The sequence below is a fragment of the Aspergillus costaricaensis genome (assembly GCF_003184835.1).
Source record: "Aspergillus costaricaensis CBS 115574 unplaced genomic scaffold BO79scaffold_67, whole genome shotgun sequence".
NCBI lineage: Eukaryota > Fungi > Ascomycota > Eurotiomycetes > Eurotiales > Aspergillaceae > Aspergillus > Aspergillus costaricensis.
Genome location: NW_020291867.1, coordinates 70,884 through 98,809, shown reverse-complemented (window position 1 = coordinate 98,809; position 27,926 = coordinate 70,884). Strand labels below are relative to the sequence as shown.

At 49.7% G+C, this 27,926-nt stretch overlaps 10 protein-coding genes and 3 non-coding genes across 13 annotated transcripts; 6 read left to right on the top strand and 7 right to left on the bottom strand.

Annotated features, from left to right (window-relative positions):
• The first annotated feature begins 249 nt into the window (after window positions 1–249).
• BO79DRAFT_212158 (cupin domain-containing protein) lies at window positions 250–663 on the top strand. Its single transcript, XM_025683152.1, has one exon. It carries the CDS (start codon window positions 300–302, stop codon window positions 651–653), a length of 354 nt encoding a protein of 117 aa, XP_025533868.1. The 5' UTR covers window positions 250–299; the 3' UTR covers window positions 654–663.
• A 33-nt stretch (window positions 664–696) lies between these two features.
• On the bottom strand, window positions 697–2,612 carry BO79DRAFT_291513 (phospholipase D regulator). Its single transcript, XM_025689009.1, has 3 exons — window positions 2,093–2,612; window positions 1,159–2,017; window positions 697–1,104 (listed from the first exon to the last, which is right to left on the bottom strand). The coding sequence occupies exons 1-3, from the start codon at window positions 2,358–2,360 to the stop codon at window positions 1,080–1,082; spliced, it is 1,152 nt and encodes a 383-aa protein (XP_025533867.1). The 5' UTR covers window positions 2,361–2,612; the 3' UTR covers window positions 697–1,079.
• Window positions 2,613–2,907: 295 nt separating this feature from the next.
• BO79DRAFT_291512 (mitochondrial K+-H+ exchange-related family protein) lies at window positions 2,908–4,324 on the top strand. Its single transcript, XM_025689008.1, has 3 exons — window positions 2,908–3,638; window positions 3,723–3,778; window positions 3,838–4,324. The coding sequence occupies exons 1-3, from the start codon at window positions 3,202–3,204 to the stop codon at window positions 4,173–4,175; spliced, it is 831 nt and encodes a 276-aa protein (XP_025533866.1). The 5' UTR covers window positions 2,908–3,201; the 3' UTR covers window positions 4,176–4,324.
• Window positions 4,325–4,567: 243 nt separating this feature from the next.
• On the top strand, window positions 4,568–6,453 carry end3 (cytoskeletal adaptor protein SagA). The gene is made up of 3 exons (XM_025680291.1): window positions 4,568–4,894; window positions 5,026–5,260; window positions 5,347–6,453. Exons 1-3 carry the CDS (start codon window positions 4,655–4,657, stop codon window positions 6,084–6,086), a joined length of 1,215 nt encoding a protein of 404 aa, XP_025533865.1. The 5' UTR covers window positions 4,568–4,654; the 3' UTR covers window positions 6,087–6,453.
• On the bottom strand, window positions 6,344–9,684 carry BO79DRAFT_291510 (putative SNF2 family helicase/ATPase PasG). The gene is made up of 4 exons (XM_025689007.1): window positions 9,281–9,684; window positions 8,358–9,200; window positions 7,550–8,294; window positions 6,344–7,482 (listed from the first exon to the last, which is right to left on the bottom strand). The coding sequence occupies exons 1-4, from the start codon at window positions 9,488–9,490 to the stop codon at window positions 6,617–6,619; spliced, it is 2,664 nt and encodes an 887-aa protein (XP_025533864.1). The 5' UTR covers window positions 9,491–9,684; the 3' UTR covers window positions 6,344–6,616.
• Window positions 9,685–10,565: 881 nt separating this feature from the next.
• BO79DRAFT_279371 (uncharacterized protein) lies at window positions 10,566–12,159 on the top strand (the record flags this gene model as incomplete). Its single annotated transcript, XM_025687978.1, has 2 exons — window positions 10,566–11,398; window positions 11,458–12,159. 2 exons carry the CDS (start codon window positions 10,566–10,568, stop codon window positions 12,074–12,076), a joined length of 1,452 nt encoding a protein of 483 aa, XP_025533863.1. The 3' UTR covers window positions 12,077–12,159.
• Window positions 12,160–12,429: 270 nt separating this feature from the next.
• Window positions 12,430–14,149, bottom strand: BO79DRAFT_279368 (hydantoinase/dihydropyrimidinase family protein; the record flags this gene model as incomplete). Its single annotated transcript, XM_025687977.1, has 2 exons — window positions 12,430–13,911; window positions 13,973–14,149. 2 exons carry the CDS (start codon window positions 14,147–14,149, stop codon window positions 12,616–12,618), a joined length of 1,473 nt encoding a protein of 490 aa, XP_025533862.1. The 3' UTR covers window positions 12,430–12,615.
• A 1,922-nt stretch (window positions 14,150–16,071) lies between these two features.
• On the bottom strand, window positions 16,072–18,123 carry BO79DRAFT_279366 (uncharacterized protein; the record flags this gene model as incomplete). The annotated part of the gene is made up of 2 exons (XM_025687976.1): window positions 16,072–17,553; window positions 17,635–18,123. 2 exons carry the CDS (start codon window positions 18,121–18,123, stop codon window positions 16,072–16,074), a joined length of 1,971 nt encoding a protein of 656 aa, XP_025533861.1.
• Window positions 18,124–18,598: 475 nt separating this feature from the next.
• Window positions 18,599–19,705, bottom strand: BO79DRAFT_279364 (dual specificity protein phosphatase family protein). Its single transcript, XM_025687975.1, has one exon. The coding sequence runs from the start codon at window positions 19,599–19,601 to the stop codon at window positions 18,666–18,668; it is 936 nt and encodes a 311-aa protein (XP_025533860.1). The 5' UTR covers window positions 19,602–19,705; the 3' UTR covers window positions 18,599–18,665.
• Window positions 19,706–21,042: 1,337 nt separating this feature from the next.
• Window positions 21,043–21,123, top strand: BO79DRAFT_t266. The gene has a single exon. It is a non-coding gene; the product is annotated as a tRNA-Ser (tRNA).
• A 400-nt stretch (window positions 21,124–21,523) lies between these two features.
• On the top strand, window positions 21,524–21,604 carry BO79DRAFT_t267. The gene has a single exon. It is a non-coding gene; the product is annotated as a tRNA-Ser (tRNA).
• Window positions 21,605–23,900: 2,296 nt separating this feature from the next.
• BO79DRAFT_t265 lies at window positions 23,901–23,981 on the bottom strand. Its single transcript has one exon. It is a non-coding gene; the product is annotated as a tRNA-Ser (tRNA).
• Window positions 23,982–25,884: 1,903 nt separating this feature from the next.
• BO79DRAFT_74025 (putative C2H2 transcription factor) lies at window positions 25,885–27,063 on the bottom strand. The gene is made up of 2 exons (XM_025689676.1): window positions 26,668–27,063; window positions 25,885–26,568 (listed from the first exon to the last, which is right to left on the bottom strand). Exons 1-2 carry the CDS (start codon window positions 26,928–26,930, stop codon window positions 26,043–26,045), a joined length of 789 nt encoding a protein of 262 aa, XP_025533859.1. The 5' UTR covers window positions 26,931–27,063; the 3' UTR covers window positions 25,885–26,042.
• Window positions 27,064–27,926: the final 863 nt, after the last annotated feature.

Sequence of the window (27,926 nt, the reverse complement as noted above, 5' to 3'; positions counted from 1 at the left end):
TAATTTAAACCCTCAAGAAAAATGAACCACCACAACTCCGATTCCATTAGCACTAATATAAAGGAAGTAAAAAAACAAGAACGAATGGCCGTGTTGACACTCGATCAATCATGTCGTTCTCTCCTCCTTCAGAAATTTCCGTGACATCTCGCCAGATCCCCAAATGGGGTGGTATCCCCAACACCTCGATCCAGTCTAAACCACTCATGATCTACCACAAAGCTTTTAACGCGTCCGCTAACGATCTCGCGGCGCACCTGGAGGAAATTGGTGAGGTCAGACCACAGTGGGTCTATTCCATGTACAGTCAAACGCACTTTCACAGCACCACTCACGAGGTGCTGGGGGTGGTTTCCGGCCGTGCACGGCTTTGCTTCGGTGGGGAAGCGAACCCCGAACGCTTCGAGCCGACCGTCGAAAAAGGAGATCTGATTATCGTGCCCGCCGGCGTCGGCCACCGGCTGCTGGAGGAGCTCGGCTCTGACCAGGGTGACCCTTTCCAGATGGTTGGCGCTTATCCGCCCCAGAAACAATGGGATATGTGCTATGGTGACTCAAGGGAGGAAGACAAGGTTTCGCGGAATATCCATGCCTTGAGTTGGTTCCACAGCGACCCCTTGTGTGGGCAGGATGGGCCTGTGCTGCACGTCTGAAGGATTTCATTGGGATAGATTTCCGAGCGACAACAGCGGCCGTGGATTCTTTACCATCAAGATTTCATATGTACATAATGTTCTTATCGTATATGCACAGTGATCGTGTAATCCAAAAAAAGAAATCAGATTTTCCCTTTCCGACCCAATGCTTTGAAACTCCAACCGACCACCACGACAAACATAAAACTCCATAACTAAGCTCGCGAAGCAAGGATATAGCGCCCAAGTAAAGCAAACGGGGGAATGAGAAGAAGAAATTGAAGGAGGTTTGAAAGGGGTAAGCCAAGAAAGGAGTAAGAAAAGAACTACCGGAAAAGCAATTCGGGGTATTAATGTGGTGGAAGGGGGGATAGAAAATTGCCCCAGAGGGACTATAATAGAGAGATGAATAAAGGGGTTGGGGGTATATTGTAGAGCTGCACTTCATGAAGCAACTCGTTCGACAAGTCTAAATCGAAGCTGTCAGTATCGTCATTTGTGTAACATGGTAAGACTCTCGTACCTGAGGACACTGATGGAAAAGGTAGTAAGCCAGGCTAGTAGCGCAATCAGTAGTACACAAGCCAAGGCGATCTGCCGGTCGCATATTGCGTCGTTTTTCGGCGCAACCTCTTGATTGACTTCAGCCATTGTGCATGCGCCTCTCACGGTCGAGAGTGATTCAAACGCCAAACTGAGATTGGCTGAGTCGAACACAATGAAAAAGATGTCCAGAAGAATGAGTCGTGCCTTGGCGGATGGAGAGCGAAGACCCAACGGCTTGGATGTGTATTCATCAAATGTAATGTAAACGAGGTAAACCAAGGCAACCGCATCGACGATAATCGCCATTAGTGCAGAGGGGCCTTGGGGATGCTGGTACTTCCCCGAGAGATGCTGAATAGAGCCTCCAAGAGCCAATGCAGTGAGGGAAAAGCACCATACCGTAAGTCGAAAGATCAAGGGAACCATAGGGCTCTTGAGAAGCGTACTGTGGAAGCGCTTGAACCAAATTTCTCGTCGTCGTCTCATCCTCAAGGGGTCTTCGGTATCTTCATCCGGTTCGCCCTCGCCTCGCCAAGGTTCAGAATAATCACCGAGATTCTCATTCAACCAGTCCGGCGTGACGGATTTCTCCTCAACTCCTTGTTCTCGAGGGTAGGCGATGTCCCTGGAAAAGTTCTTCCAGCGCGACTCGCGCTCTCGTCCGATGACACCCCTGCTACTTTCACCCTGTCCACTCGAAAGGGTAGGTCTTGATGCTGCATAAGGCGAATGATTGTGCTGGGCGACAACGGCTTCTCCTGGCTGTGATGGAAGTAGCCTATCTGTGACAGCTGCTTCTACATCGTCCTCCGTATACTCGACTGAACGGATCCATGCTATACAGATCATCGATGGTTAGTTGACTTAATCCGGTGGATCCGAGATCGATCAGGATACAAGGGGAAACTCACCTGGTAAAGTCCGAGGTTTCTTCCCCATTGCCGGAATGTTGTCGAATTCGCCCACGACTGTACTCTCTGGCGAACGTGAGTGTCCAGCCGAGTAGTCTACTGCATCATGTGGGTGAACGATATCATTGTCGCTGTGGAGCGCGCCAGTAGAATGGTTCGATTGCGCCGACATCCACTCGGTAGCGGAAGGTTGCTCCGACAGCTGTTCGTCAGAGAGCGGAGCGGCATCTGGAGGCTGCAAATGTGAGTTGCGCACATCTTGTGCCATTGCCGTACAGTTCAGCGGTGGTTCCAGGCGAAGGTGCGTCGGCGGGTCGGAAGCTGGGGGCAAGCCGCGGATCTAGTCTGCATCGCCTCAAATGTCCCTCGGAAGATTAGCGGGCACCGGGCTTGACTGAAATTTGGGAAGCCTTGGCCCTTGGGAGAGATAGGATCATCGAGAGAACAGTCAAGATGGGTGAAACAAAGCGACAATGAACTGAGATCAGACGTCGCAGAAGGAGGGGAAAAGAGAGCGAAAGGCTGGGAGGCTGGTTTCAAGAAATTTGGATGATGGAAGCCTACGTAGTAATTCGTCCGGGCTGTAATCTTAGCTTGGAGGAGCTAAACCCCCAACCGGTTAGCTGCGTAACTTACAGCCAGGTACAATCAGTACTTACCATACCGTACAACCTGCAGTCACAAATCTCCATATTGTCGGCAGTTGCAGTGTCATGCATACCGTCACAACAGTAAGCTGAATGACGTCTGAGATGCAACTAAGCAAAGCATCATCCATCATCACCGCCGCCGCCGCCAATTAATGGTCCGGCAACCTCCACGCATCCATCTCGGCTACACCCATTCATTCCCTGATATCAACTCAGAAAACGGTAACAACTACGACTCGAAAAGCCAATTCAGGCCCCTTGACCTTCGAATACCCTCATCAGACAGGAAAGGCATGCCACTTTCATCTACGCCCTTGAATCGGTTATTTTCTCTCGTCGATCGCTAGCTCTCCCTGGCTGCCTCCCAAATTTGCCCAAATCAGCCATTGTCGCTGATCCTTGGAAACACGCCACGGCACTTATAGTAGTATCACAGAACGGATCCCTTCCTCAGTTGCTATGCGACTCTTCGTCATCCCTATCTCGACGCGACAAGCTCTAATCTACGCTCGACCCCTCCGCCGTGGTCCGTCGCAAAAGCCTTCGATACATGACCGGGTCATACAAAAGGCTGCAGAAACATGGGCGAAATGGGAGGAGGCCGATAAGGGCTGGAAGAAGCATTTGGTCTCCTGGGGTAATCGGGTGCAGCAACGCATCCCGTATCAAGAATGGGGTCTGAAAAGTATTCCATCTCTCGCAGCGGTGCGGCGACTTGATGAATCTTACGGGACCAAGAAAGTGGACGTACTATTCCCGGGGAATGCTATTCGGCCAGAAAAGCTACAAAAGATGCTGCAAGCAATTGCGACGGAAAGGCAGGACTTGCATCGCCGAAGGATGTGGTTGAGCTTGCTTGCGACGCCCTTGACCGCTCCCGTTGGGCTTATTCCTCTGTATGGAGCCCTTCTGATTTACCCCGATTTGAGTGGCTTGGTTGACCCGTATATGCTAATCACATAACTATACCTACAAAATAGTGTGCCTAATGTCCCTTTCTTCTACCTCGTGTACCGAGCATGGTCCCATGGACGAGGTTGGCTTAGCCCCCACTTCTTTCCCACTCAAGACAGTTCGTGAACTGACCACTCCAAGCACTTAACGGCTCTAAACACTTAGAGTTTCTTCTAGAGAAGAATCTCCTGAATCCGATATCATACCCTGGGCTCGAAGAACTGTACGCGAAGCGCGTATCTTACGCATTGGAAAATACTGGGGTGGACAAACCCATTGCGGAGATGGTAGAAGACGTGGAGAAGAGTGATGACAGGTTACTTCTCCGCATGACAGATGCGAAGAAACTAGCCTCGATACTCGAGGCACCGGATCTTGCGCTGGAAGCTGAGCGAGCCATCATCCAAGTGGAGGAAAAGCTGAAGGCGGATGCGAAGAAAGATGCTGAGGATGGGGCCTCTGAAAAGAAAGATACATGAGCAAAGGGGATAATTATGGGAAGGATTCCTACACGGCAACCATCATGGCCCGTGGCTGCCCCAGGTCTTCCGAGGACAAGTCAGTACATAGTGTTTGTAAATGGTGCATGGCGAATGGAGCTTGGAAGCACACGCCCAGTTAGAGTGATAGGAAGTATCTAGACATATTGCAAAATAATGGAAATCACGCGACTCCCCAAGCACTCCATAGCTATGAATATTGAAGCTATCCAGAAACTATCTATCTAAGATAAAGTCGATTATCTAGAGCAGTACCTGGACGGAACTAACTTGTTCCGGTAATCCCAGCGGAGCCATTGCGGGACGCCCGAACCGGATGACGCCCAGCAATCCAGCCAAACAACTTCCCCCCATTTATTCCCCCCATCCTGTTCACTTCATTCATTCTTACCTCCTGTCTCCCATTGCTTGGTGTCCTGCTGAACCCCCCAAGTCGACAAGCGACTCTGCCTCCAATCATGTCAACCAAGAAGATCGAGCAGTGGGAAATCGAACGGTACTGGGAGATCTTCGCATCGCTGGCAGGCGGCCAGCCGCGTTTGAACAACTCCCAAGCGGCCTCGGTACTCAGGAACAGTCGGCTTCGTGATGACCAACTGGAAAAGGTCTGGGATCTGGCAGATGTTGATGGTGATGGCGAACTAGACTTTGAGGAGTTCTGTGTTGCCATGCGATTGGTGTTCGACCTTGTCAATGGGGTATGTGAGCTCCCCTACTGCGGCGCCTCCCGGTCCTCCTGGTGCTGCATGTCTCCTTTCCCGCCCGCTTCTGCAGTCCAATGCTCCCCCCACTCCATTACGTTCCATGCTAATATATCCAATCCGCAAAGGAATTACAAGCAGTGCCAAACGTTCTGCCTGATTGGCTCGTTCCCGAATCTAAAGCTCATTTAGTCCATGCGACCCGGGCCCTGAGCGGTCGTCCGGAGCAATTCGAAAGGATAGAAGACGAGGATGACACTCCCGGCCTAAAAGATGGCTTCGAATGGTACATGAACCCATCTGATAAGTCTAAATACGAAGAAATCTATCTCGCGAACAAGAACCACCGCGGGGAAATCTCCTGTATGTCCGAATCCAAGCTCCCCCCCACCCCTCCCCGACTTCAATCTCCTGGGCCATGAAACTGACATGATGCGGGTCTTGTATAGTCGAATCGCTACAGCCTCTTTACGACTCCCTTGACGTCCCAGACACGGACATCCGCTCTGCGTGGAACCTAGTCAACCCTTCTGCTTCCCCGACCATCAACAAAGACGCTACGCTTGCATTCTTGCATATGCTTAACTACCGCCACGAGGGCTTCCGCATTCCCCGCGCCATTCCTGCATCCCTGCGCGCTTCGTTCGAGAACAACCAGATCGACTACCAAGTCGACAATGCCCGTCCCGCCCAGAAATGGGGCGCGAGCGGCGATACGGAGACTCTCACGGGCAAGAAAGCCAAGTTCGGGGATACCTATCTGAGTCGGCTGGGTGCCGGAGGGAAGACATCCTATACACCCAAGGGCACGGATTTCAGCGACACCATCCAGGATGAAGAGTGGGAGAAGGTCCGGTTGAGGCGCGAGCTGGCGGAGATCGAGTCCAAGCTGGATTCCGCTAGAAAGGCCTCCGAAGGACGACGCGATCGACCTCGGAACGACGGCCGGCCCAACTGGGTGTTGATCAAGAAAGAAGCACTCCAGCTGCTGGAGTACAAGGAGCGGGAGCTACGGGAGCTGCGTGAAGGCGCAGGCCGATCCAAAGACGGCCAGAACGTAGAACGTCTCAGAGATGATGTCAAGACCGTTGGCGAGCAAGTCGAGGGATTGAAGAGCCATCTGGCGCAACGGAGGGAGGTGCTCTCTGATCTGCGGGCACAGGTCGAAGAGGCAAAGTTGTCCCGGTAATCATCTAATCTATTCCTCGTTCGACTTGTCTTCCCTTTTCTTGCTTCGTTTTCTTGAATATACTTTTCACCTGGGTTGCTTCTGGTATTTCCTTCTTGCCGTGAGGGGTCTACGCTCACGAGCTTTGCTATTGTGTTGTTGTCGTTGTATAGCCATTTTCTTGGCGAGGAGCATCAGGCGCTTAATGGATTGATTCGTGTCTCGAGTGTTTATTTTCATGCATGCTTCGCTTCCACTAGAGGTGTGATTTGTTCCAACTCATTTTGAGTCCTCAGTTTGGACTTGCTCTCGCGCATTACCCGCCTATTACTCCTCTTCCTTTTCCAGTCACCCCCTCTATCTAATGTACAGTACATAACAAGAACGCCCTATAGGCCTAGCCTAGGTTCCGCTTTCCCTGACCTGACGCCCACCCCATAGTAAGTAGGTCATAATGATTGATGAAGGGCACAAACAACCTAAACACCCGCCTTCATGAGGAATAAACAAAAAGAAAAACGAGAACCAAAAGAAGGAAGAGTAAAGAAACATTACTTCCCAATAATCTGCGCCATCAAACCATCACCATCCCTCTTCGTCTCGACAGCCATGAAGGCCCGTCCAGTAGTATCCAATCCCTTCTCAGCACGAGCATACGCCTCCTCACTGCGATCCGTCAAGATATCCAAATCCTTCTTCGAAAGCAAAGTGGCCGGGTCCGCACCAGCCTCAAAGCTCTCATATTCATCCTGCCCCAGCGCCTTCTTCAAATCATCAACGTCATTGGAGCTAAGTCCACCGGAGTCCAACAGACTCCGGAACTTGCCCTTCTGAATAACCAACCGTTCAAGACGACGCTTCGAGTCCGCTTTCTCTAGCAGCGTCTGCTCCACGGTTCCCTTTGTCGCGAGGCGATAGACAATGACCGGTTTCGTTTGCCCGATACGGTGGGCGCGGTCTTGCGCCTGCAGATCCTGCTGCGGATTCCAGTCGGAGTCGAAGAGGATGACGGTGTCGGCAGCCATGAGGTTGATTCCTTGGCCACCGGCGCGGGTGCTGAGGAGGAAGAGCTTGTAGTTTTTGTCGGTGTTGAAGGCTTTGATTTGAGCGCGGCGATCTTCTTGGCTGACGGCGCCGTCGATGCGGCAGCAGTTCCAGGAGCGGAGTTGCGTGGCCCAGTCTTGGAGGATGTCAAGTTGGGTTTTGAATTGCGAGAAGATGAGAATTTTGTGGCCCTTGTTGAGAAGACAGGGGACTAGTCGGTCTAGGAGGAGCATTTTTCCCGAGGCTGTGACGAGAGTTTCGTCGATGGAGGTCGGGTCGTCCATCCAGGGCCAGTAGAAGTTGTGTGGGGAGTTGCAGGCAAGTCGGGCTTGCATGATAGGGTTTTGCATCTTCTTTTGAGCGATTTCTTTCTCTAAGGGGTGGGAAGGAGATGTTAGTTTTACGATGTAAAGTGAGGGCAGGGATAGGGAGGTGCTTACTGGCAAGCCGGATGGTTTTGGCTCTCTCTTGCTCCTCCTGTTCTGTCTCGCTGGGTTGTTCAGCGATGTCCAGATCTTCTTCTAAGCCTTGCTCGAGTCTGCGAAGTCTAGAGTTGAATTCGCGATCGCTCAGCTCCTTGTAGCTCGACACCTTGCCGCGTCTCCGGGATGTGGGCAATGCTGCACTGGCTGGTGTGGATGAGCGGCTAGATTTGAGACTCTTGTTCGGTGATGAAGCTTCGCTGGTATCAGCGCTGCGTTTCAGGCTCTGAGATCGTGACGGTCTTCCACTCTTAGCCATGAGACGTTCCGTGGCTTTTTCCTCGAGGTACTGGCGACCAGTGCCGTTGAGAATCTCACGGTATAGGTCCTTCTGTTCTGCTGTCAACGGCGCATACAGGATATACTCCCGCTTCTTGGGGAGAGATGTCTCAACGTCGGTCTTCACACGTCTGAGGAGGAAAGGCTTCAAGATCGAGTGCATCGTGGAGACCAGCGTGCGCTTTCGACGTTCCATGACATCCGTCTGACCATTGTTGTCCAGCATGGACGAGAAGTCAAACCAACCCTGAAAGCTGTTGAGATCATTGAAGATCTCAGGTAAGAGGAAGTGCAGTAGTGACCAAAGTTCTGTGATGTTGTTCTGTAATGGTGTGCCCGTGATGAGGAGCCTGTTGGCCGAGTTGTAGGTGAGCAATTCCTTGATCAGTTTGCAGTTCATGTTCTTCAAGCGATGTCCTTCATCCTGCAGACATGTTAGAGAATCGAATCATCTCAAATGGTCATGCGATGGGGGAGCAGAACATACCACAATGATATACCGCCACTGATATTGCGCGAGGAACTTTCGATCGTTCATGCAGATTTCATAGGAAGTGCAGACGACAGGAAAATCTGCACTCCTCTGGTCCTTCATGTTCATGAACTTCCTCCTTAATGTTGCACGTTCATCCCTTGTCCCATGGTACAAGACCGTCTTAATTCCAGGCGTCCACTTTGCAAACTCGTCCACCCAATTGCTCACCGTGCTCAAGGGAGCAGCAATCAGGAAAGGGCCAGAGACATTCTTCTCCTTGAAGAACGCAATTAGTGAGATAGCCTGAACGGTCTTCCCAAGACCCATCTCATCGGCCAGAATGCCACACAGTCCATTCATCCAAAGCGACTTAAGCCACTCCAGCCCCTCCAATTGATACTTCTTCATCTTCCCTCCAGTCACCAACTCCGGTTGCTGGGTAGCAACCAGTTCCTGACCACCCAGTGCCGTTGGATTCGCTTCATACTCATCTGCGGCATGCTCCAAAGCTTCCTGAACCGTCGGCTTATCCTCATCGACCTTTACATCCGCCTTCTTGAAGTAGCTGGAGATGGTGTTGCCATTCGCAGCCGCAGAAGCAGGCTTCCTTCCCCGGCCCCTCCTAGTCTTAGTGGTTTCTTGTTCTTCCTCCTTCTTCCCTTCTTCAGTGGCAGCTTCCGTTGTAGTGGCAGCGGACTGCCTTGCACTCGTGCGCGTCTGTCGCCGTCCAACCGGCTCGCTAGCAGCCTTGGGTTTGGTTTCAGTCTTTTTCCCTTGCTGTTGCTGCTTGGCTGCTTCAAGTCTCGCCTCTTCCTGCTGTTTCTTCATTTTATCCGCCATGATCGCAACGAAGACCTATCAAGAGAGAGCGAACTCATCAGCAATAGTTCTGCGCCACCAAAATCCCTTCCAACCCCAGGATCGAACAATCGCACCTCACTGGTGTTAAGAAGATGCATCAACGCCTTCGCCTTCACATCCATCCCCTCAATATCCTCCGATAAATCCATCTTATCCTGCGGCGTGGTCTTCTGGTCTTGGTCGGGTCCATCTGTCATCGGCGTGGACGCCTGCGAAGAGCCTGATCGTGGGGCGAATTCATCAAGGGAATCGGTCCCGGTGATGGGAGTATCTGGATTCGACATCTTCCCACTCCGATTTTTCGTCTTTCACGGATATCGCTTATAGGGTCTGTCGTTCAGCTAAATATTCCTTCTGCGCGGTCAAATGTCGCAATTGCCTCCCACAGCGGGATACCGGAGCAGAGTGAACTTGTCCGATTGCAGATTCACTAAAAAGGCTTGCGGTGAGTCTTTATCTCCCAGATGTCCTGCAACTCCGTTAAACAAGAGGCGATAAGGATGCCCTGTAATTGGGACCAGAGCATCAACACTGGGCAGGCAGCCTGCACACATGACGGACGGGCGGCGCGCCTTTGTTCTCCCACGCGGATTTTCGCGTCAGTGCACGGACCATCTCTAAATGGGTTTTTGCCTTTCACATGAACAACCGCTTCTTCCTCTTCCTCACGAAGGCACACCCTACTTGATACAGTACTGCAAATACTGCAAACGATGTTTTATGGTCCAGGTAGTTGTGGACCTCACCGATCATGCTGATAATGAATTAAGATTGAATAGTGCATCGTGGTTCTGCTATAATCAAAGCCAGTTCTGCAGGACCCGGAAAGTACTGTATATCTATGGATTATCCCCCGACATATAAACCATCAATCATCATCACCATGATGCATGGCTGTGTTCAGTGCAAGTTGCCAGCTTTTAAGGCACAGCTAAACTACTATACCCTGTACCTTCTATCGGGCCCCAGTGACACTTTTGTTGTCTTGCAACGGAACATACCAAGCATCCACGCGTTCTTTGTCTCGATGCAAGAAAGATATTCACGCCATGGTGCTGACGTCCTTCGATGCCCTTTGCTAAGCCTGAATGTCGCTTCTCCCAGAAGAGACAGTTTCCTACTAATCTAATAGAGTCCATTAGGGACCTTCCATTCAATACTGCATACCCCGTACAAAGGACTCCTATGGTTTATGATACCTGAGCTTCCTCCACATATCCATGCTACAACATATAAGATGCAGAGGGACAACACTAGGTCTCCCAATTTCCTGCTCGCCCATTTCAGTGCAATCCCGGCTGGATTTAAGCTAAGCAAGAAACAACAACACTCTCGCAAGATATACCTCGCTCAGGCATCATGGATCGGTTGCCCCCCGAACTGCATGTAAAAATCGGCCGATATCTCTGGTTCAACGATTTATACCAGCTGGTTCTCGTCTCGAAATTCTGCCATTCCACTTTCACCCCGGAGCTTTATCGCGAGATTCAACTTCAAGGGGTATACCGGCTGTGGGAACCCAATTTCCACATGGACGAGGATACCTCTTCTGCCCGATGCCTCCCTTATGCCATCATTGAAAACCCAGGTCTTGCTGGTTTCGTCCGGTCGCTGCAGTTGGTCCCATTCATAAATCCGGGTACTCCAAAGATTGAGCTGTCTAGAGTTCTTCAGGAAACAGGACGGGGAGACTTCTTGCACTCTCATCCGCTGACCAGACAGATGATCCTGCGTTGGCATAAGGAACTTGAATCCGACCCAAGACTCGATTCCTGCCAGCCCCTGAGGAATCCCTGGTTCGCTCTGCTATTGCTTCAGCTAAAGTATCTGCAACATCTTTATGTTTTCTTGCCATGCGATGAGCACGGGCATGGCCAAAAAGGCCCCGCTCCCACGCCACATTTTGACGAAGTCATCTCCTGGGCAGCAAACCCTGAATCAGGGATCCTCACCCGCTTGACACATCTCACACTTGAGGAATCTCAAGCACGTTTTGATTATAAACCGCCAGGTATATCCGTGATCCGCCTGATTCCATTTCTCGAAATCTCTTCCTTAAGACATATTCGTGTTACGCGGATTGCCGATCAAAACGAACAAGCTCTCCCTCGCAAGTTCAACAGCAAAGTAACCCATCTTGACGTCAAACAGTGCGATAAAACCTTCACTCAATTACCGCAGCTGCTCATGGGGTTTCAGAGCTCGAATCCTTCACATGGACGCTTGAGGAGTCAACACACCACCTATTCAGGCGTCCGCACCGCCCTGGCTTTCACTGGGAACCCAACCGCGCATATGATGCCATTTACCAACTCCGCTCCACGCTGCGACACCTTAGTATAAAATCTCACATATGCCGTGGCGACCTCTACCTTCATCACGATGTGGAGTATCCCCAGCCAGCATACTTCGGGTCCTTATGTGACTTTCCTGTCCTAGAAACCCTACAAATGCGGATGGTTAATCTACTGCCTTCTCAACCCGGCACTCGTGTCCCGACTTCTCCTCTGTGGAAAATTCTCCCAAGTTCGCTGCGGTTCCTCTCCATAGACGGTTGCCTTATGCAGACATCTAATATGCTGTGCGATGAGCTGGAGGACTTGGCAGCACATTGCCAGACACATCTCCCTCAGCTAGAAAAGGTGCACATTGCGTATTCCCATTATGAGAAGATAAATGAGCAACAATGTCTAGCCTGTGAAGGCCCGGGTTCTGTCATGTCGTACAAAAAAGTTAAGGCAGACCCGGCGATCGTTGCGCGGCTTCGGGCATTGGGAGTCAAATATAATAAGCAAGGGGTAAGGCTCCGCCCCTTCGGTAAGTTCAAGGACGGGAAATATGTCGATGATGCTAACCGGTGGTGGTACTAAGTATTATGAAGAGTTGTTGAACAGGGCTTGTGATTATGGTCAGTGTCTTAACTTCAATATCACTTTGCTTTTTTCATGGTTTACGTTTACTATAATCATATTATGGATCGGCTGTATTAGGCAGATGTGCATCAGCCTCCCTACTGAACACCGATAACTTTCATTTGAAATAGTCCAAGTTAAAGTATCAGAAGGCAAAATAGTTAGTGGTGTGGGCTATCAAGCAAGGCCCTCATACATAAAATCTGATGTAATATTGAATGCATGTATTCGACTTGGCTGTATACAACAGTGTATTGTATGAAAAGAAAGTTAGATACATGGCTTTGCAATACATATCGATGCAGTGGCGAGTCCAGGCTCTCTCCCCTCTTTCCATAGATCTCAATAACGATAAATCACATGCTATGCTCACCAGCAGAATCTTAATAGTGACACAGTGGTTTCGTGAATTGCTTTTCTCTGTCATGGTGTGTGTGTGTGTGTGTGTGTGATCTTCATACTATCCCCATGCCCTCAAACTCCAAAAGGTATATAAACTAGAACTTTGTAAAATCCAACTCGGACTGTTCACGGCAAAACGAACTGCGCCCTCTCTTCAAAAACTTCCCGTAACCCTTCTGACCTACGATACCCCCGTTATCACGATCCCAGACGACCTCCCCACGCAGCAGGGTGTATCGCGGCCACTGGGTTACCATGTGCCCTTCATACGGTGTATAGTCCACATTATGATGTAAAGCAGAATTCGTGATAGGGAATGGTCCCAGAGCAGATGGATACCAGATCGTGAGATCCGCATCGGAGATACCCGGGATAATGGAGCCTTTCTGCGGATATAGTCCGTACATTTTGGCTGGGTTGGTGCTCGCGACCTCAACGAACTTCTGAGGAGTGAGACGGTTGGAGTTCCAGACCAAAGGAAGACGTGTTTCAACTCCCGGGCAGCCGTTGGGGACATTTCGGAAGCGGCCTAGGGGTTCGTCGCCATTGATGGCTATCTTCTTTCCATTGACATCGTCATCGTAAACGTATGGGCTATGATCAGAGGAAAGGATTGTAAATGTTCCATTTTGCAGCCCTGTCCAGATGCTTTCCAGGTCGTTCTCACCCTCGCGGGGCGGGGGTGAGCATATGCATTTGGCGCCCTCGAAGCCGAGCTTGTCGAGGTCTTTCCTGGTCAGAAACAAATACTGTGGACATGTTTCGGCAAAAATAGGCCATCCGTTGGTCTGCGCGCCGCGAATCGCGTTTGCGGCTAGCGGCGAGGAAACGTGGACGATCAAGATTGGTGTGTGGATGAATTGGCTCAGGCATATGGCTCGACTGGTAGCTTCACTCTCCAGGATTTGGGGCCGCGAAGTGGCATGATATTTCGGTTCTAGTAACTGGCGATTTTCGAGTTGCTCAGTCATCCAGGTGAGCATGTCGCCGTTTTCAGCATGGATAAGTACGGTTACTCCATCTTTGCGGCCCTGCATCAAGACATCCATGACCTGGCAGTCACGTAGCTGCATAGATTCGTAGGTCATGAATATTTTGGCCGAGGACACGCCGCGCTCGCGAAGAATGGAAAACTCGTCGAGAACCTCTCGGCTTGGGTTGGATATCATAAGGTGGAGAGAATAGTCACAGTATGCAGCATTTTCGGCTTTCTTTTGCGCTGTTTCCAGCGCCTTGACTAAGGATGGATCAGACTTATCTTGAGGAGCAAATGCGATGATGCTTGTTGTGCCACCAGCAATAGCAGAGCGGCTTCCTGTCGTGAAAGTATCGGACGTTTGACCCTGGCCTCGCGGTTCGGCCAAGTGGACATGCGCATCAATGCCGCCTGGCTAATAGTGACGTGTCAGTGATTGAGACCATTACTGTACTTTCTGTATGGATGAAACTTACCATAACATATGCACCCTCGGCGTCAATAACTCGAGAAGAGCGAGCTATGGCCAGGGACCGCGCAGGAGCAAGTATAGCAATCTTCCCATCTTTGATGCCAATATCATACCGACCAACATCAGCGGCCGTAACAACGGTGCCATCTAGCACAACACAGTCAAATGAAGTAGTGAGCATTCTAGGTGCCAGTGCAGCTGTTTTGCCTTAACAACTCTTTAGGGAGTGGACTAAGGTATTGAGATCGTGGAGAAGCAGCAAAATTCCCTTGTTTAGGGTGCAGTGATTCATCGTTCTAGGCAAGATGAACGCGACACCATCAACGAAACCGGCAAACAATTGCCAGGCCTTCAACGTAAACCACACGAATTCGATAGATCTACTTATCTCCAGACTGATCAGTAGGGGATGAGCTTACCCACTATCGACCCCGGTTTCTCGGGGCTTTAAAATGCCTTTATAAGGCATCCCAATAGTATCCAAAACCCTGAAAGTTTATCGCCAGATCAAACCCCGAATTAAATCATGGGTGCTAGTGGCTGTCAGATCCTAGGTCGGGGGGCTTCAGCGTACGTAGACAACCACTGTTGTCGGATAAACAAGTCATCCAGCCGAGCAAAACAGGTTTAACGCCAATTACAGATGGTATCCCCATAGCTTAGACCATCGTCATGTGGCGTCGTGGTGATTAAGGTTATCGCTTCGAGTACCATCAACCTTCTTGTGGATACAAGTACCTTCGTACACACTCTTACATGGAACTGATCACCTAGTCATCTGGGTCTTCTAGGTCGGTATTATGCACTTTCAGCAAGCCTGCCGAGAAGCGAACCCACAGAAAAGGGGCACAGCCAGCTTATCGACACAACTGTGACACAACCGGGAAGGAACCTCTGGTGTTGCAAGGGCTCTGATGGATACACGATTCCAGGGGCGATTGTGCCATTTTTGGTAGCATCTCGCCTCTCCTGGCAAGCTGATTTCATGGTGCAATACTCCTCCCACAAGCCTCGAGTGGTTATCCTCCTTTCGGTCTCGATAGCACTGGGTACTAGATGACTTCCTTGGCTGCCTAAGCTTTAAGCAGTGCTAGGCTCAGTTGGAGGCCTGCTGTCCGCTCGGCGCTTCGAAGTAACTGCTCTTGTAGACCGCATCTATCACTTGATGCCGATGACCCGTTCATTCAGCTCGTAAGAGTGGGCCTTGGATGCTGGCTCAATGGCTTTCAAATCGAGTAATGGTTCCACCTCAGCTCCTGCCTTTCGCGTATCAGATCCTTTGCCACTGTAAACTTATTGAGTATGCTTTTGCATTTGGGAAGAGATAGTTTTGTGCCGGGTATGTCCGTAGTATAAACCTGGCAAGCTGAGGACTTGATCAGCAGCCCTTTTCAAAATGGAGAGTTAATGGCATTACCCAATGAGTAAGGTTTGTCCCCAAGACGCACTTACCTGGAGTGCTTCGAGAGGCTGCTGACATGGATCATGAATCTCAAATATGATGGGCTATAGGTCGCATACCTACATTGACGAGATGGGGATTGCACAGATGAAGAAGTAAAGAGATGAAGAATGAGAAAGGAAAGCTCCCGTGACTCGTAAATAATATCACGCGACGTGTTCTGGTGTGGCCCTGCACACCCCAAGATTCACAAATAGATGCTGTTCCAATCTCTTGGCCTCGCGTACTTCTGGTGGCTTCTAGTTCTTGATCTTGCACTTAGATCGCAAGTAATTTTACTCTTGAAGGACTAAACCCGCTGGGAGTGGCTACAAACCTAAGAAAATCAGCAAATACAGAAACGTCGGACAAAGAAATTCAAAAGGTCTAGGTTGTATAATGCATCTCAGTTCCGTCTTTGGGGCCAGATATTCATTATGGTCGATATTACTCTTTGCTGCGTGCAAATTACATTTGATGGTGAAGGAGCATTAACGAAAATGTGGGCAAGGTAAACGGTAAGGAGTCTTCAACAGCAACAGTCTAATTCTCGCAATTTCTGGAATACCTGGTCAGTCTAACTCGGGTACCATTGCTCTAGGGACGGGCATTCTCGATCTTCTTCCCTAGTTTGCGTCCTTACTAGAGTTTCTTGTGAGTGGCTATACAGGTAGAAGTACCACCTCGTCATAGTCGTTGTCATGGCTATCCTCGCTGCTGTCATCTCCGTCGCTCAGCTTTTTAGACAAATGCACTTTGTTCTCTTTGGAGACTAATGATTCGGCTGGACGTTTCGGGGGGGTTCCCAGCCTCGAGTCTTCAATTAGCACTTCGTGACCCGAATTCTGTGCGGCTGATTCTCTGAGGACCTTTCTTGCTTCCAGTGGGAACTGCGGTGCACTGGTTACATGCGGTGATTGTTTGTTCTCATCTGCGGGAAGACAGTCGGGACTTGTGGTGGATACTGCTGTATTTGGGGTGGCTTTGGGGGTCCAAATTACGGGGCTCGAAGTTTTCCCTGATTCAGATAAGGTAGCATACGTGCTGCCACTGCTTGATCTGAGTGGAATCTCTTTGCGTACCTCTGATGCTGAACTTCCGTGTCGTGGGTCAGGCCTCGATGAAAAGGCGGTTTGGCCTGCACGCCTGTCAGTCATACTTCCATAAGGGAGCCTGGTCGGAGGAACAAAGGCTGCATTCTGGGACCTCCTTGCGTCGAATTTGTTGCCGTGGGTATTATAAAATGTCCCAAGGATTGGTCGTGGCCCATTAAATGACAGACTCGTCAGAGGCATCTCCCAAGGTCTCGATGCCAGCTTGGGAATTCTCCATCTCGTATCGCAAACATGAGCAGCTTTCTCCGCGCCAACGCTCAGACGACAGGGCTCACTCCCTCGAGGGTCATAATACACTACCTTGTGTCTGGGTTGAGAGTCTTTGTTACATTGCCTGGGCTTGTTGAAACGGAATTGGTGTAGGTACTTGTTCCTTTCAGAGTTCGGGCAGTATTTGGCCATTTCATACGCCTGTATCGTGCAATTATCATCCGGGTCAGGCACATTAGCATTTTCGTCCCCTCGTGCTGAGAGACCTGTTGCATCAAATTCTGCACAATCCACTAGGCGCTGCTGGGTCCTCTCGTCATCATCGAGACACGGCTCAATGTCATCGTCTTCAAGGGCCTGCCAAGCAGACGTACCATTACCCCATTCTCCTGCATACTTGCGGTCGAGTCCACGCGTGCGCAGAAACAGTTTGGCATCTAGCAGCTCACTTTGCTGGCACATTGAAATGTCCGAGTCGATCTGATTCTGTAATTTTCCGGAAACCTGACGGGAAATTTTGCTGAAGATACCTTGGTGTGGAACGCGATTATGTCCACTTTTCGTATTGTCGACTCGCAGGAGTGCCCTCAGTTGCCTTTCTCTCATATCTTCCAACTGTATATCTTCCTGCTTAGCTTGCCGATCCCGTTGGCGAATATTCTGCTGGGTTTCCTCGCGCTCCTCTGCCGTCAGCCCCAGTAAATGGCATATGGTTGGCCAGTCAAATTCTTGGAGCATATTGTCAATGATCTCAACTTGAATTTGTGGGGAAAGGTCGCTCCATTCACAGGGACGAACGGAGGCTGTCGCTGAAGGAGCCTGTGCAAGGATAAGAAGTTTGTTAGACACTGGCTGTTAAGAAATGGGAGAAGGATAGAATTTAGTTCATGCTCAACGTACCTCTATATCCTCCTCGTCAGGGGCATCAGTCATGGCTTCATCCATGTCGCTGTTCATTAGATATCTTTCGATCGATGACTCCCGACCAACATTAGCAAGAATGGTCATATTTCTCCTGTAGACCGGATTAAAGTTCCCGTTACTTAAGAAACAATTTTGACCTGACGCTGGAGGTCTGGTCTGTACGCCTGCATCTGCCCCACGCACACGCTTGTTCTCGGTATTTTCGTCATCTTTCTCCTGCCCTCTGGGGCGCTTGGAGAGATCTGCCTCCTGCCCTTTCCAACGTCCCTTATCTTTATCGCGTAGGCTGGCGGGAGACGGATGATCTAGCGTAGGAAACGCTGCCGGAGGTAGGTTGGGATCAAACTGAGTGCTATGAATGCAGTCTTGGTTTTGTGGCACACGTAAAGATCTCTGTGTACATGGGCTGTAGAACTGGTCTTGGTTGAAGCGCTCTGGTGGGCGAATGCTCTTGCGAAGTTGCATGGTGCTCTTGGGTGGATAAGGAGTACACGTTGCTAGAGATATGTAAAGTCACTGTGAAATAAAGATGAGAAGTTAATCGTCATCAATCCCGTATATCAGTTCATGGTGTGGGGAGGTGAAGGTGAAGGCAGAAGTAGTAGCATAGACAGGGCAGTGAATGCTATTTCATAGTTGACGGGCTGAAGGCGAGCCTTAATTCAGCTTCAGAGCAGATGCTCCGACTGTGTGGTGATGGATTTCCCAGGGAGGCTTCCGGAGAAAACACCATATAAAAATGAGAAATTTGTATTGATGGGCCTTGCAGGTTTTTATTTGCCATTGGGCTTTGGGGTCATATGTTGACTTTACGAGGCGACAAAAGCACGGCGCCTTCCATCTCGGTACGGTATCTGATTACAAGCACATCATGCATGAAATGCACGAGGAAGGAGGCAAAATGGAAGACGGTTATTTCCCGCTTTACTCTAACATATATCTTGTCGCTACCAAGCACAATCTATCTATTTCCTGTGACAACTACTCTCGGAGAATAGCATTGGAGATCAGTTGGTAAAACGATCTTGGAACGGTGCCAGTGGTTTTCTCTCCAGATCCCAAAATTCGATCTCATCAATATCCATGTCGTCAGTATCTCGGCTATTGGTTCGCTTCTTCGAGGAAGCCGATGTATCCAAGATGCTGGCTCGGCGCACTCTTTCGACATCCCGTTTGGCCACGATGATAGCCTCAAATGCCAACAGTAACTGCGACGCCGGCCCGTCCACGATTACGCTCAATCGCTGCGACTGGACCAGATCCAAGGCCTTCATTGGACTGATATTGAGCATCACCATCAGATAGGCCATCACCACCAAAGCCGACGAATGGTTGCCTGTTTCACAGAATACAAGAACCTTCTTTTCGGTGCTCCGGCTCAGGCCGAGGGGAACCGAGGACGCGATGTGTTCATTGATGCCGTTAATTACATCACGAAGATTGCTAATGAGTTCTTGATTATCTTGATAATCAATAGAGGCTGTCATGATATTAAGCGCGGCGGCTGTCTTGGCTCCAGAAAGAAGACCCGCCTTGGCCAATTGACTATGTCGGATGCCTAGGAGCAGGGTGATTCCCTCTTGATTGAGCCAATCTCTATCCGCGAGGCAGCTCCAGGGCCCCAGGTATAGGAATGGAAGTATTTGATGAACCTGTCTGCGCTTCTCGTATCTCCAGTCCACACTTGGAGAGAGGGTATCTTTGAAGAGATTTATGTCGACCTTGTCGAAGAACCCAAATGGAACAAACTCCCCCTCAGGGAATTGATGCACAGCAGGGTTATCAGTGTCACGGAGATTTGAGTTACCCGCCCCGAGCGGCGACCACGTGTATACTGAAGGCTGCTGGCTGGATTTCCTCGAGCTATACTCTTGAGTTGCAGTGTATTGGGCGTTGGCGCTATGGGACATGGGAAGCTCCGCCGGATGGTATGGTTGAGCCATTATTTTCCCGGGGGCTTACGTGCACAGCACAGCCCAATTTCAGTGATTGAAAACCAATTTCTTCTTGGAGTTTTCCACGGAAACAAAAACTTGAAGTTGTGGAGTGAGTCGGGGAGAGGGAGGAGACCGTCCCTTATAAAGCGGGACTGGGTCAAGTTCAAGTGAATTGGGTCTAGTCATTGGGGGAGGGGGGAGGGACTCTATTCCAACCATTGTGGGCCATCTCGACATGTGTTTGTCTTGTTTCTCTTTCACTCTTATTCATTGTCAGATGGGTTTCTTTCTTATTCCTTTGTAGGCTTCTGAGGACAGTGCATTTTCTTTGCTCACAATCTCGCATTTTCGGATAATACCAGCTTGCCAGAAGGGGCATAGTTCTCCGACACGTTCATCCTTGGTTCACTCCGCCGTGGATTATTCCCGACTCGTCCGGCGTTTGTTGCTTCTCAACGTACCCCTATGCCTGAGATAGCAATGCTTTAAGCGGCTGTCAACTCGTTTGATACTGTAGCTACATGGTTGTCTCCGACTGGACGATTTCTGGGCTCTTCTGTGAGGCTTAATGTACCTAATACTCTGTTACTCTGCTGCCTTATGTTCCCGTATCATCCATAAGAGGCCTGGGTGTTGGGAGGGTGGTGATAACCTGTGGGTCGATAGTAACCTTATGCACTTTGCGGCTGGGAACCTGTTGGGTCGCCAGTGATAAGGATGTTGCTGTGCAATTGATATGAGATATACTACACGACCGGGCTCTTGTTTGAGCACGGAAGATGTGACTATCACCCGTTTTGCTTCACGGTCGGCGCCTTCTAGCCTAATAATTGCCCCAGCGAACATTGAAGATACTGGATTTAATTCTACTGATATGATAGACTGGTCTGGGACTGATCTACAGTAGCTAGATTTCAACTAACTAGTGCGCTCTAGTACCACCCCAGATTGTCACTTGGTGGGTCTCCTGGGGTTGTTCCGGTTTCGAGGTTCTTTGTGTGCGACATTGCCATGGGCTGCTCCATTGTTTAAATCTAGTTGTGGGTGGTACTGATGCCGCTAATACTAAGCACTGTGTTCATTGTCGTGTCATTCGGCGGGGGGGCATTTGCGGGACATTCCATTGGAGGGTGTTGTCCATATATATATATAATCTGACCGTGCACCAAAAACCCTCTTAAAACGATCCCGAACATGTCCCGATGTAGTAGTAGTAGCACATTTTCATTCAAGCTGAAATTGAGGCCACTGAAGTTGCCCAGTGGCATTCAAAGCCACTTGGTCCAAAGCTTTTGATGATCATAAACATCGTGGTCTAGTACAACCTCCACTTTGTACACCCGCACCATCGATCAACAGCCCATCGGATTTAGATTTTTGGGAAGGCCACCCCCAAGCGTTTTATTCCTCACATAATGCTAAAAACTTGAGCAAATCACTATCACAAGTCAGTGTGGCCGAGTGGTTAAGGCGATAGACTAGAAATCTATTGGGTTCGCCCGCACAGGTTCGAGTCCTGTCGCTGACGATCTTTTTGATCTCTTTTTTTTGGATCCCTTTTCCCTTACCCAGCCACTTCTTGTGGGAGTGGATCCAGCGGGTAACTGACACCGCAGGAGTCAGACTGCACAGCCAGGACTGCCACCTCGGCATACTGACAAAGTTCTTTTACATATAGACGCCTCGATACCTGCCGGAGAATTGCATTATTAATTCATGACTGCCACTGTCAGTCAATGCTGCCTCGGAAAAACATACACTAGACTCGGTGAATGGCCCCAATCCTGCCTCTGAGGACGCTCATATTGCGCTTGGTAGTGCTAGGAACTATAGCATGCAAGTCCAAGACGTGCTACCTGGAGGCATTTAGGCACATATAGCCTAACCACAAATATGTACCGTAATAACGGCTTCCAAAACAAGCAGCAGTCAGTGTGGCCGAGTGGTTAAGGCGATAGACTAGAAATCTATTGGGTTCGCCCGCACAGGTTCGAGTCCTGTCGCTGACGTTTCTTTTTTGTTCTTTTTCTTCTTTGTTCCTATCATGATGTCTCGATTCAGATCCGTATCTGCCGGCACAACAATGCCGAGTCATTGTTTGGCCATTGAAGAAGAATGCCCGGTACCCATTCTTCCAACAAGTAGTGCCCCAACTCATACACACCAGGGGAGACCGTACTGATCGAATGCAGCATGCCAGATCAAACAGTTCTTCTGTGCTGACTCGTTTCATTGCCAGCCCTGACTTGTATGCAGAACTAAAGAGTCCTTTTATGGGGGAGTTCCTTCTGAATTCCCCTGGTAACCTGGGGCAAGCATGGTAATGCCGGGGAACTCGGCTCGAACATGTGTACATTATTGCGTGTGACCTTGGGACAATACACTCCAAACTCTGCCGGGTTGTAGGGAGTGGATGGAAGCCCCAGAGGTTGAGTGCAGTCTTATATGCCTCGAGCCAACAGACTATGGGCTACTCCACTCAAGTAAATACTGCTTGAGCACTATCGTGCCTCTCCACCGCGCATATGGCATGGATGCCGACCATCGTAGGCCTGAATATGATTTCAAATTCCCTCAGATATCTGCCCTTGTCAAGCCAGGGTATTGCATTCTGTTTTGCCAGCCCTATAGAAGATGCAATTCCTATAACTCAGTTCAATAGCCTGTAATAGAGCAATAGGTGCAAGGTAACCTACCTAATATGTATACCAAAACGAGAGGGTCGAATTCGCAGCGAGCTAATAGATCTCCGAGGAACGGATGATCCATAGGTTTTGTTTGTCGCACTCGCCACCAAGTCAACAATATGTCAACCCCTCGAGCTGCAGGGTAACAGTGCCACCAAAAACCAGAAGCAGATACATACGTCAGGAACGCACGAAAAGCTGCTTCCGGTAGTTTGACGTGGGCAACACTCGCACCTTCCCGACCAGGGAGGGATGCCAGCGGATCTTCCACATCTTGCGCTCGTTCTTCCTCCTATATCATTAGCTAACTTCTGAAATAGAGACATTCAGCATTTTGAAGCGACCATCCAGAGCTTTCTATATCTTGTTTTTCATTTATAGAACAGGCATCAAACCGCAGCCCGAGACGACCGTGCCATACCAGCCTCCACTAGCACGGCCAGGAGTCACACATAACATGCAAACACATCGTCACAGGCAACACAAGACGCGTATAGACATCATGATGAGGTGAATGCAAAGTTTCTAACGCGTCTCTTCGACACGTCCCCATTGGACAGAAGCGAGAAGTGGATTTTCGCGATTGTTCCAACATCTCGCCCAGCTGAGGGTCCTCATTGGTCTGCCAGATCATATCAGATTGATCTCACAGTTACTTCAATTTACCGTGGGCCTGACGTCTAGCTCATTGTTATTCACCAGCCGGGCTCCCGTACTGTTGACCTCACAGCCCAGCGACACACGAGGTCGCCATAGCCGAACTTCCGACCCAGGGGTTCTAAGAGAGTCGACCAAGCTTCCATCTAATTCGTGCTGAGCTGTGAGTTATAGTGACTTGTAGTATACTGGTCAATCTGTTCTAACTTTGAGCTTTAGAAGATAAGTCCTGCGCTTGACCTCGTGAGCATGCCTATATCGCGAATACAACAACATGGAAGCCAGATGAGCTAGCAGCTTCACAAAAACATACACTGCATACTGTGTGTCTTGCAGCTGGTCATGTATGCAGGTAACTGAAGCTGGTCATGTATGTAGGGTCAGCACGCATGATAAGGTGTACTCAAGCCAGAGGCCATGGAAGTATCTAGTGCAAGCTTGGTACGATTCAAAGCTGGCTCTCACAAGGCAACACATAAAGATAGACTTATCAGGAACATTGCCATCATTGTTGATGGATTCGACATGAGACGAACCTGTATTAGCGCCCTCATTCCCACCTACGACCAGCAAACTGCCCCGATCATAGCTGAATGCCAGCAAAACGATCCATATGCACTTTGCACATTACAAGATACCATCTTCTATGTCGCAGCCAGAACTGCGCGATGTAATACTTACCATGACGCATCGTGCCGCTGACGAGGAGATCTGTCTCCAAATGGAGAGTCAATGACAGGGGTTTATGACAGCCAGAGATCCCTTTCGCAAAGACTGGACAGCAATGCAGCTATATCTCGTCTATAACAGAGGTCTGACATCTCAAAACAATCAATCCAGTGATCACCTTGGTACACCCATTCATAAGAGCGTGGAGAGGAAAAAAGAAAGGGAAAAAAATGATGTGGTGGAGAATACTGAACGGTTCGATTCCCCAACCGAATTTGAAGAAAGCAAAAAACGTCAGCGACAGGACTCGAACCTGTGCGGGCGAACCCAATAGATTTCTAGTCTATCGCCTTAACCACTCGGCCACACTGACTAATTGATATAATATGGCTCAGTTTTAGGAAATAGGAAGCAGCAATAAATTACCCAACACATGGCTCAGCTGACTTACTGTGGATGCTGCCTGCACCACCAGGCATTCAACCTTCGAATATCAACCTCCTTCTCAGCATCGTTATCACATGCGATCGATGCATCCTAATACATTACCTTTTCCTTACCACGCCCTTCTCACCTCCACCACTAAGCGTTACCCAGTTTAGTCCCGACAGATACCGCCTCAGGATCCCCAAGCGCTACCACGGCGCCTACCCATAACAGTACATATCCGCCGAACACGGCGCAGCATTCATAAGCCATCAATTCTCCTACCCCTCTCCACAACACATCTGCCTCATTCTACGGCTGTGGATCCTCAAAAGAAGCTAGGTGTACACTTGTCACCCAGCACCAACACCGCAACACATCTCATACTCCATCGACCCGATGGAGTATATCCAGGGCATGCATACAGCCAATCACCAGTAAGCAATCTATACCCTCACCACAACCGAAGTAGATCCCTACCAGCTAGCTCCAACAACCCACCCATCAGATTCAGACATACTACCCTCGCCTACAAGGCTAACATAACAACCGACCAACCAACCACCCAATAAATCAACAAGCACATGAAATCCGAGCTACCACCCCTGAGTCATATCAGATAAGCACCCAGCCAACTACCCAGCAAACAAGCTAGTCCAGCAGTAGATATCTACCGAAAGTGAGTGCTTACTACCGAGACGCCAGAAGTGTGAGTCACGGAAAGAGTCACGCGCAGTAATCTAGACCGGGTAGTGTCTGTGTCCTTCCTGGTAGGGAGCCACGTTGAGCTGGCTGGACCTTATGTACTATGTAAGGGGGGAAGAGGAAGTGAGTGAGTGAGTGGGTGACGACGACTGACTACCAAGTAAGACTCACTATGGGGCTTGCTTGTTACCCGGACTACTGCTGTACATGGCTAGTTGGCTGGTCACTGGGTGGTGAGAAGAAAGGAAGGAAGGAAGGAAGGATGATACGTGAGGTATGTGTCATACTAGCATAGTATGATACCAGGTGAGTAATTGAGTGCTTACTAGCCTTGTTGTGGTGATTTGCTTGGTAATCATAGAGTCGGAAGTGGGATGGATGGAAGGATGATGGTGAGGCTGGTAGCCTTGGATGCAAGGCCAACAGATGCCTGCTCGCCTGCCTGCCTGCCTGCCTAGTCTAGCTAGAGGAGATCATGAAAGATGCAGAGCCCGAGGACTACTAAGTACGTTACTCGACTAGTATGTGACCAGGGATGTACGTGCCAGTCATTATTACAATTTTCGATACGAAAGGAGCCCCTTGGCGGCATCCAGCTTCTCACGAAGACAAATAAATGATTAGATAGGTAGTTAGATGACAGACATCTTTTATGATTTCACCCCACTGACGTGGTGGAGGGACTACGTATCCCCAGGATCGACAGCTACGTTTGCATCGGAGGATTTTGAAGGCACAAGTGAAGAGAGACAAGATTATGGAAAAGGTCAAAAGGCAACAACAAAAGAAACGGGGTGAAAAACGCCTGGGTATATTTCAGGGAATAATAAGTAATGAGGAAATAGAGAGAGATAAAAAAAGAAATGTAGGGAAGGAGATGAAAGGGGGGTTAGGAACCATAAGGATAAATCACAATAAGAAAAAAAAAACACCACCTGGTCTGTATCAACGACCTCGAGCAAACGCCATCATCTTCAGAGCTGCCTGATCTTTATCCATGCGTTCCGAGATGTAGACCGACCCATATGAACCACCCGTAGATGTTGTAGACAGATCCGCGAAAACAACCAAGGCCCCGTAATTTGCATAGTTTGAACGCCCTTAGAATGCAAATTTCATACAACAAACCATGAAAATGAAGTGAAATGACTCTGAACCAAAAAAGTAAGAAGCGGGGAGGAAGGGAAAGCGAAAGGGAAAGAGCCAAAGTAGCACGGAAACAGGGAAACGCAACAAATGATAAGAAAGAGAAAGAGCGATCAAATCAATACCACTCGTTGAAATCTTGATCCAGCGCATCCAGCTAGCCCTGTGACGTCGCGGTCTGAGGAATAGCCTGCTGTAGTCCAGCCACGATGCGTTCCAACTCCTCCAGTCGGCGATCCTTCTCTTGGACCTCACGACGCAGCCTCTTCAGTTCATTGCGAAGATCCACCCCGTTCTCTTCCTCCTCGGGAAGCTCGAGGGTGGCCGGATCATCTCCGAGAGATTCGCGTTTCCTCTTCAAGGCTGCGGATGCCGTCGCAAGAGACGTGGTGCCATCCAGATCGGGCGACGGGGCGATGGGCAGCTCGGACGCATGTCCGTTCTCAGTGTGCATGTGGCGGCGGCGAAGGTGCTCCTTCAGGTTTTCTTGACGCGTAAATCCGTTCCCTGTGCTGCGATTGCAGTCGGCGTAGGGACACATCAAGGGTTTCTTGGCATTGATGTTCTTCTTATGCACCTCGCGCTGATGCCTCAGCAGACCGCCAGAGTATGTAAAACCTTGAATCTTGTCGCAGCCGGGTTCCATGCACTTGTACGGGCGGTCGTGTTTGTCCATGTGTTTGCTGTGAAGTGGCAAACGGTTAGCTTTTCCTTGAATCGGGGATTTTGTAGATTTGTCTTTTTTCTTGATCATCATCACCATCATGAGGGAGAAAACTTACTTCCATTCGCACGGACGGCGAAATGTTGGGGGCGAGTGCTGGCACTCGGGATGGTCGCAGTAGATTTGACCGGCAGTGTTCTTGGGCGGATCCCGCGCTCTTCTCACCGACAGTCGCGGGCGCGTCCCTTCCATGAAGTTCGGAGACAGCTGGTCGTTCATCTTGGGAGCTGGAGAAAGCGAGTCTTGGACAGTGACGAGAACAGAGGTAGGTCCACCGGGACCTTCACTTCGTGGACTAGGATAATCAGAGCCGTCACCCATAGCGTAGCTACAACCCCGCCGTCAATTGCGAAGGGGGTTGGCCCTGGTGGCGTTCGGAAAACGAGGCGGAGAATAGAAAATAGGTAAACGGTGGTAAAGATGAAGTAAGGTCAAGTGCAGCGGTTGAAAAGATGGGAGGAAGAGGGAGTTGATATTAGCTTGGTTGTCGAGCTCAATGCGCGTCGGGTGGCACTGGGCGATGGATGGTTGTTTGCTCAGTTCGGAAGGACGGATTGCCAATTTTTTCAGGACGGAAAACAAGGCATCTAGCGACACGCGCACGTGACAACAGTTGTTGGCCAGTTGGGTAATGTCTTGGCGGATCCGCCACTCGATTGAAAAGGGAAGGTCGAAGTTGGTGTCCGTTGGGGAAGGAGCAATGTATGATCTTGTTTTAATAATGAAGAGGGAGAAAGGCAAGAGAGATAAGTAGTTGAATCTTTGGTTAGTACTTCGTACTTATACGGCATTAATAATCCCAGTTACTTGGTGCATGGTAGAATCCAACAGCAACAGCAACACCCGTCTAATTTATTTTTAAATAACCCAGATTAAGACTCTGGTAAGGATACTCAAGTATCATGCCTGCACACGTGGTGTGATCGGAGACAACTACGCCGGATTTGTGTTTTGTATGTATCAGTCAAGCCTTGATGGGCGCCGAATCACGATGGATTGACTGCGGCATGGATGGCAAAAACTTTGTAAAGGGTCTTTAGGCTGCGACTAGTGAGTCATGCTAGGCAGGCAACCAAGATAACTTACAGTAACTCCTTCCTGTGCTATTACTAGGATCTACCAGAGGTTGACTTCTTTTCTTTGCTCAGCTTCGACAAGGCCATCCGCCACAATTCCCACCCCAGTCGGGTTGCATGCCTCATTGCTGCCTGCCAATCAGGGCCCTCCAGCACGTGGTCTGCCTTTTTCACACCCCCAGCCACATTGCCGGTTTCGGTCAATTTTCTGTGGCGTCTCGGGAGTCATGGGATCTGCCTT

Bases quoted from the DNA above. Each gene is read 5' to 3' on its own strand.
- BO79DRAFT_279364 (XM_025687975.1), bottom strand. From the start codon at position 19,601: ATGGCTCAACCATACCATCCGGCGGAGCTTCCCATGTCCCATAGCGCC.
- BO79DRAFT_212158 (XM_025683152.1), top strand. From the start codon at position 300: ATGTACAGTCAAACGCACTTTCACAGCACCACTCACGAGGTGCTGGGG.
- end3 (XM_025680291.1), top strand. From the start codon at position 4,655: ATGTCAACCAAGAAGATCGAGCAGTGGGAAATCGAACGGTACTGGGAG. The intron at 4,895-5,025 runs GTATGTGAGCTC...CAATCCGCAAAG, and splicing joins TGTTCGACCTTGTCAATGGG to GAATTACAAGCAGTGCCAAA. The intron at 5,261-5,346 runs GTATGTCCGAAT...GGTCTTGTATAG, and splicing joins CCACCGCGGGGAAATCTCCT to TCGAATCGCTACAGCCTCTT.
- BO79DRAFT_291512 (XM_025689008.1), top strand. From the start codon at position 3,202: ATGCGACTCTTCGTCATCCCTATCTCGACGCGACAAGCTCTAATCTAC. The intron at 3,639-3,722 runs GTATGGAGCCCT...CCTACAAAATAG, and splicing joins CCCGTTGGGCTTATTCCTCT to TGTGCCTAATGTCCCTTTCT. The intron at 3,779-3,837 runs GTTGGCTTAGCC...GACCACTCCAAG, and splicing joins AGCATGGTCCCATGGACGAG to CACTTAACGGCTCTAAACAC.
- BO79DRAFT_291513 (XM_025689009.1), bottom strand. From the start codon at position 2,360: ATGGCACAAGATGTGCGCAACTCACATTTGCAGCCTCCAGATGCCGCT. The intron at 2,018-2,092 runs GTGAGTTTCCCC...TGATCTGTATAG, and splicing joins GAAACCTCGGACTTTACCAG to CATGGATCCGTTCAGTCGAG. The intron at 1,105-1,158 runs GTACGAGAGTCT...GCTTCGATTTAG, and splicing joins TTTTCCATCAGTGTCCTCAG to ACTTGTCGAACGAGTTGCTT.
- BO79DRAFT_74025 (XM_025689676.1), bottom strand. From the start codon at position 26,930: ATGGGTGACGGCTCTGATTATCCTAGTCCACGAAGTGAAGGTCCCGGT. The intron at 26,569-26,667 runs GTAAGTTTTCTC...GCCACTTCACAG, and splicing joins CGCCGTCCGTGCGAATGGAA to CAAACACATGGACAAACACG.
- BO79DRAFT_291510 (XM_025689007.1), bottom strand. From the start codon at position 9,490: ATGTCGAATCCAGATACTCCCATCACCGGGACCGATTCCCTTGATGAA. The intron at 9,201-9,280 runs GTGCGATTGTTC...CTCTCTTGATAG, and splicing joins ATCTTCTTAACACCAGTGAG to GTCTTCGTTGCGATCATGGC. The intron at 8,295-8,357 runs GTATGTTCTGCT...ACATGTCTGCAG, and splicing joins AGTGGCGGTATATCATTGTG to GATGAAGGACATCGCTTGAA.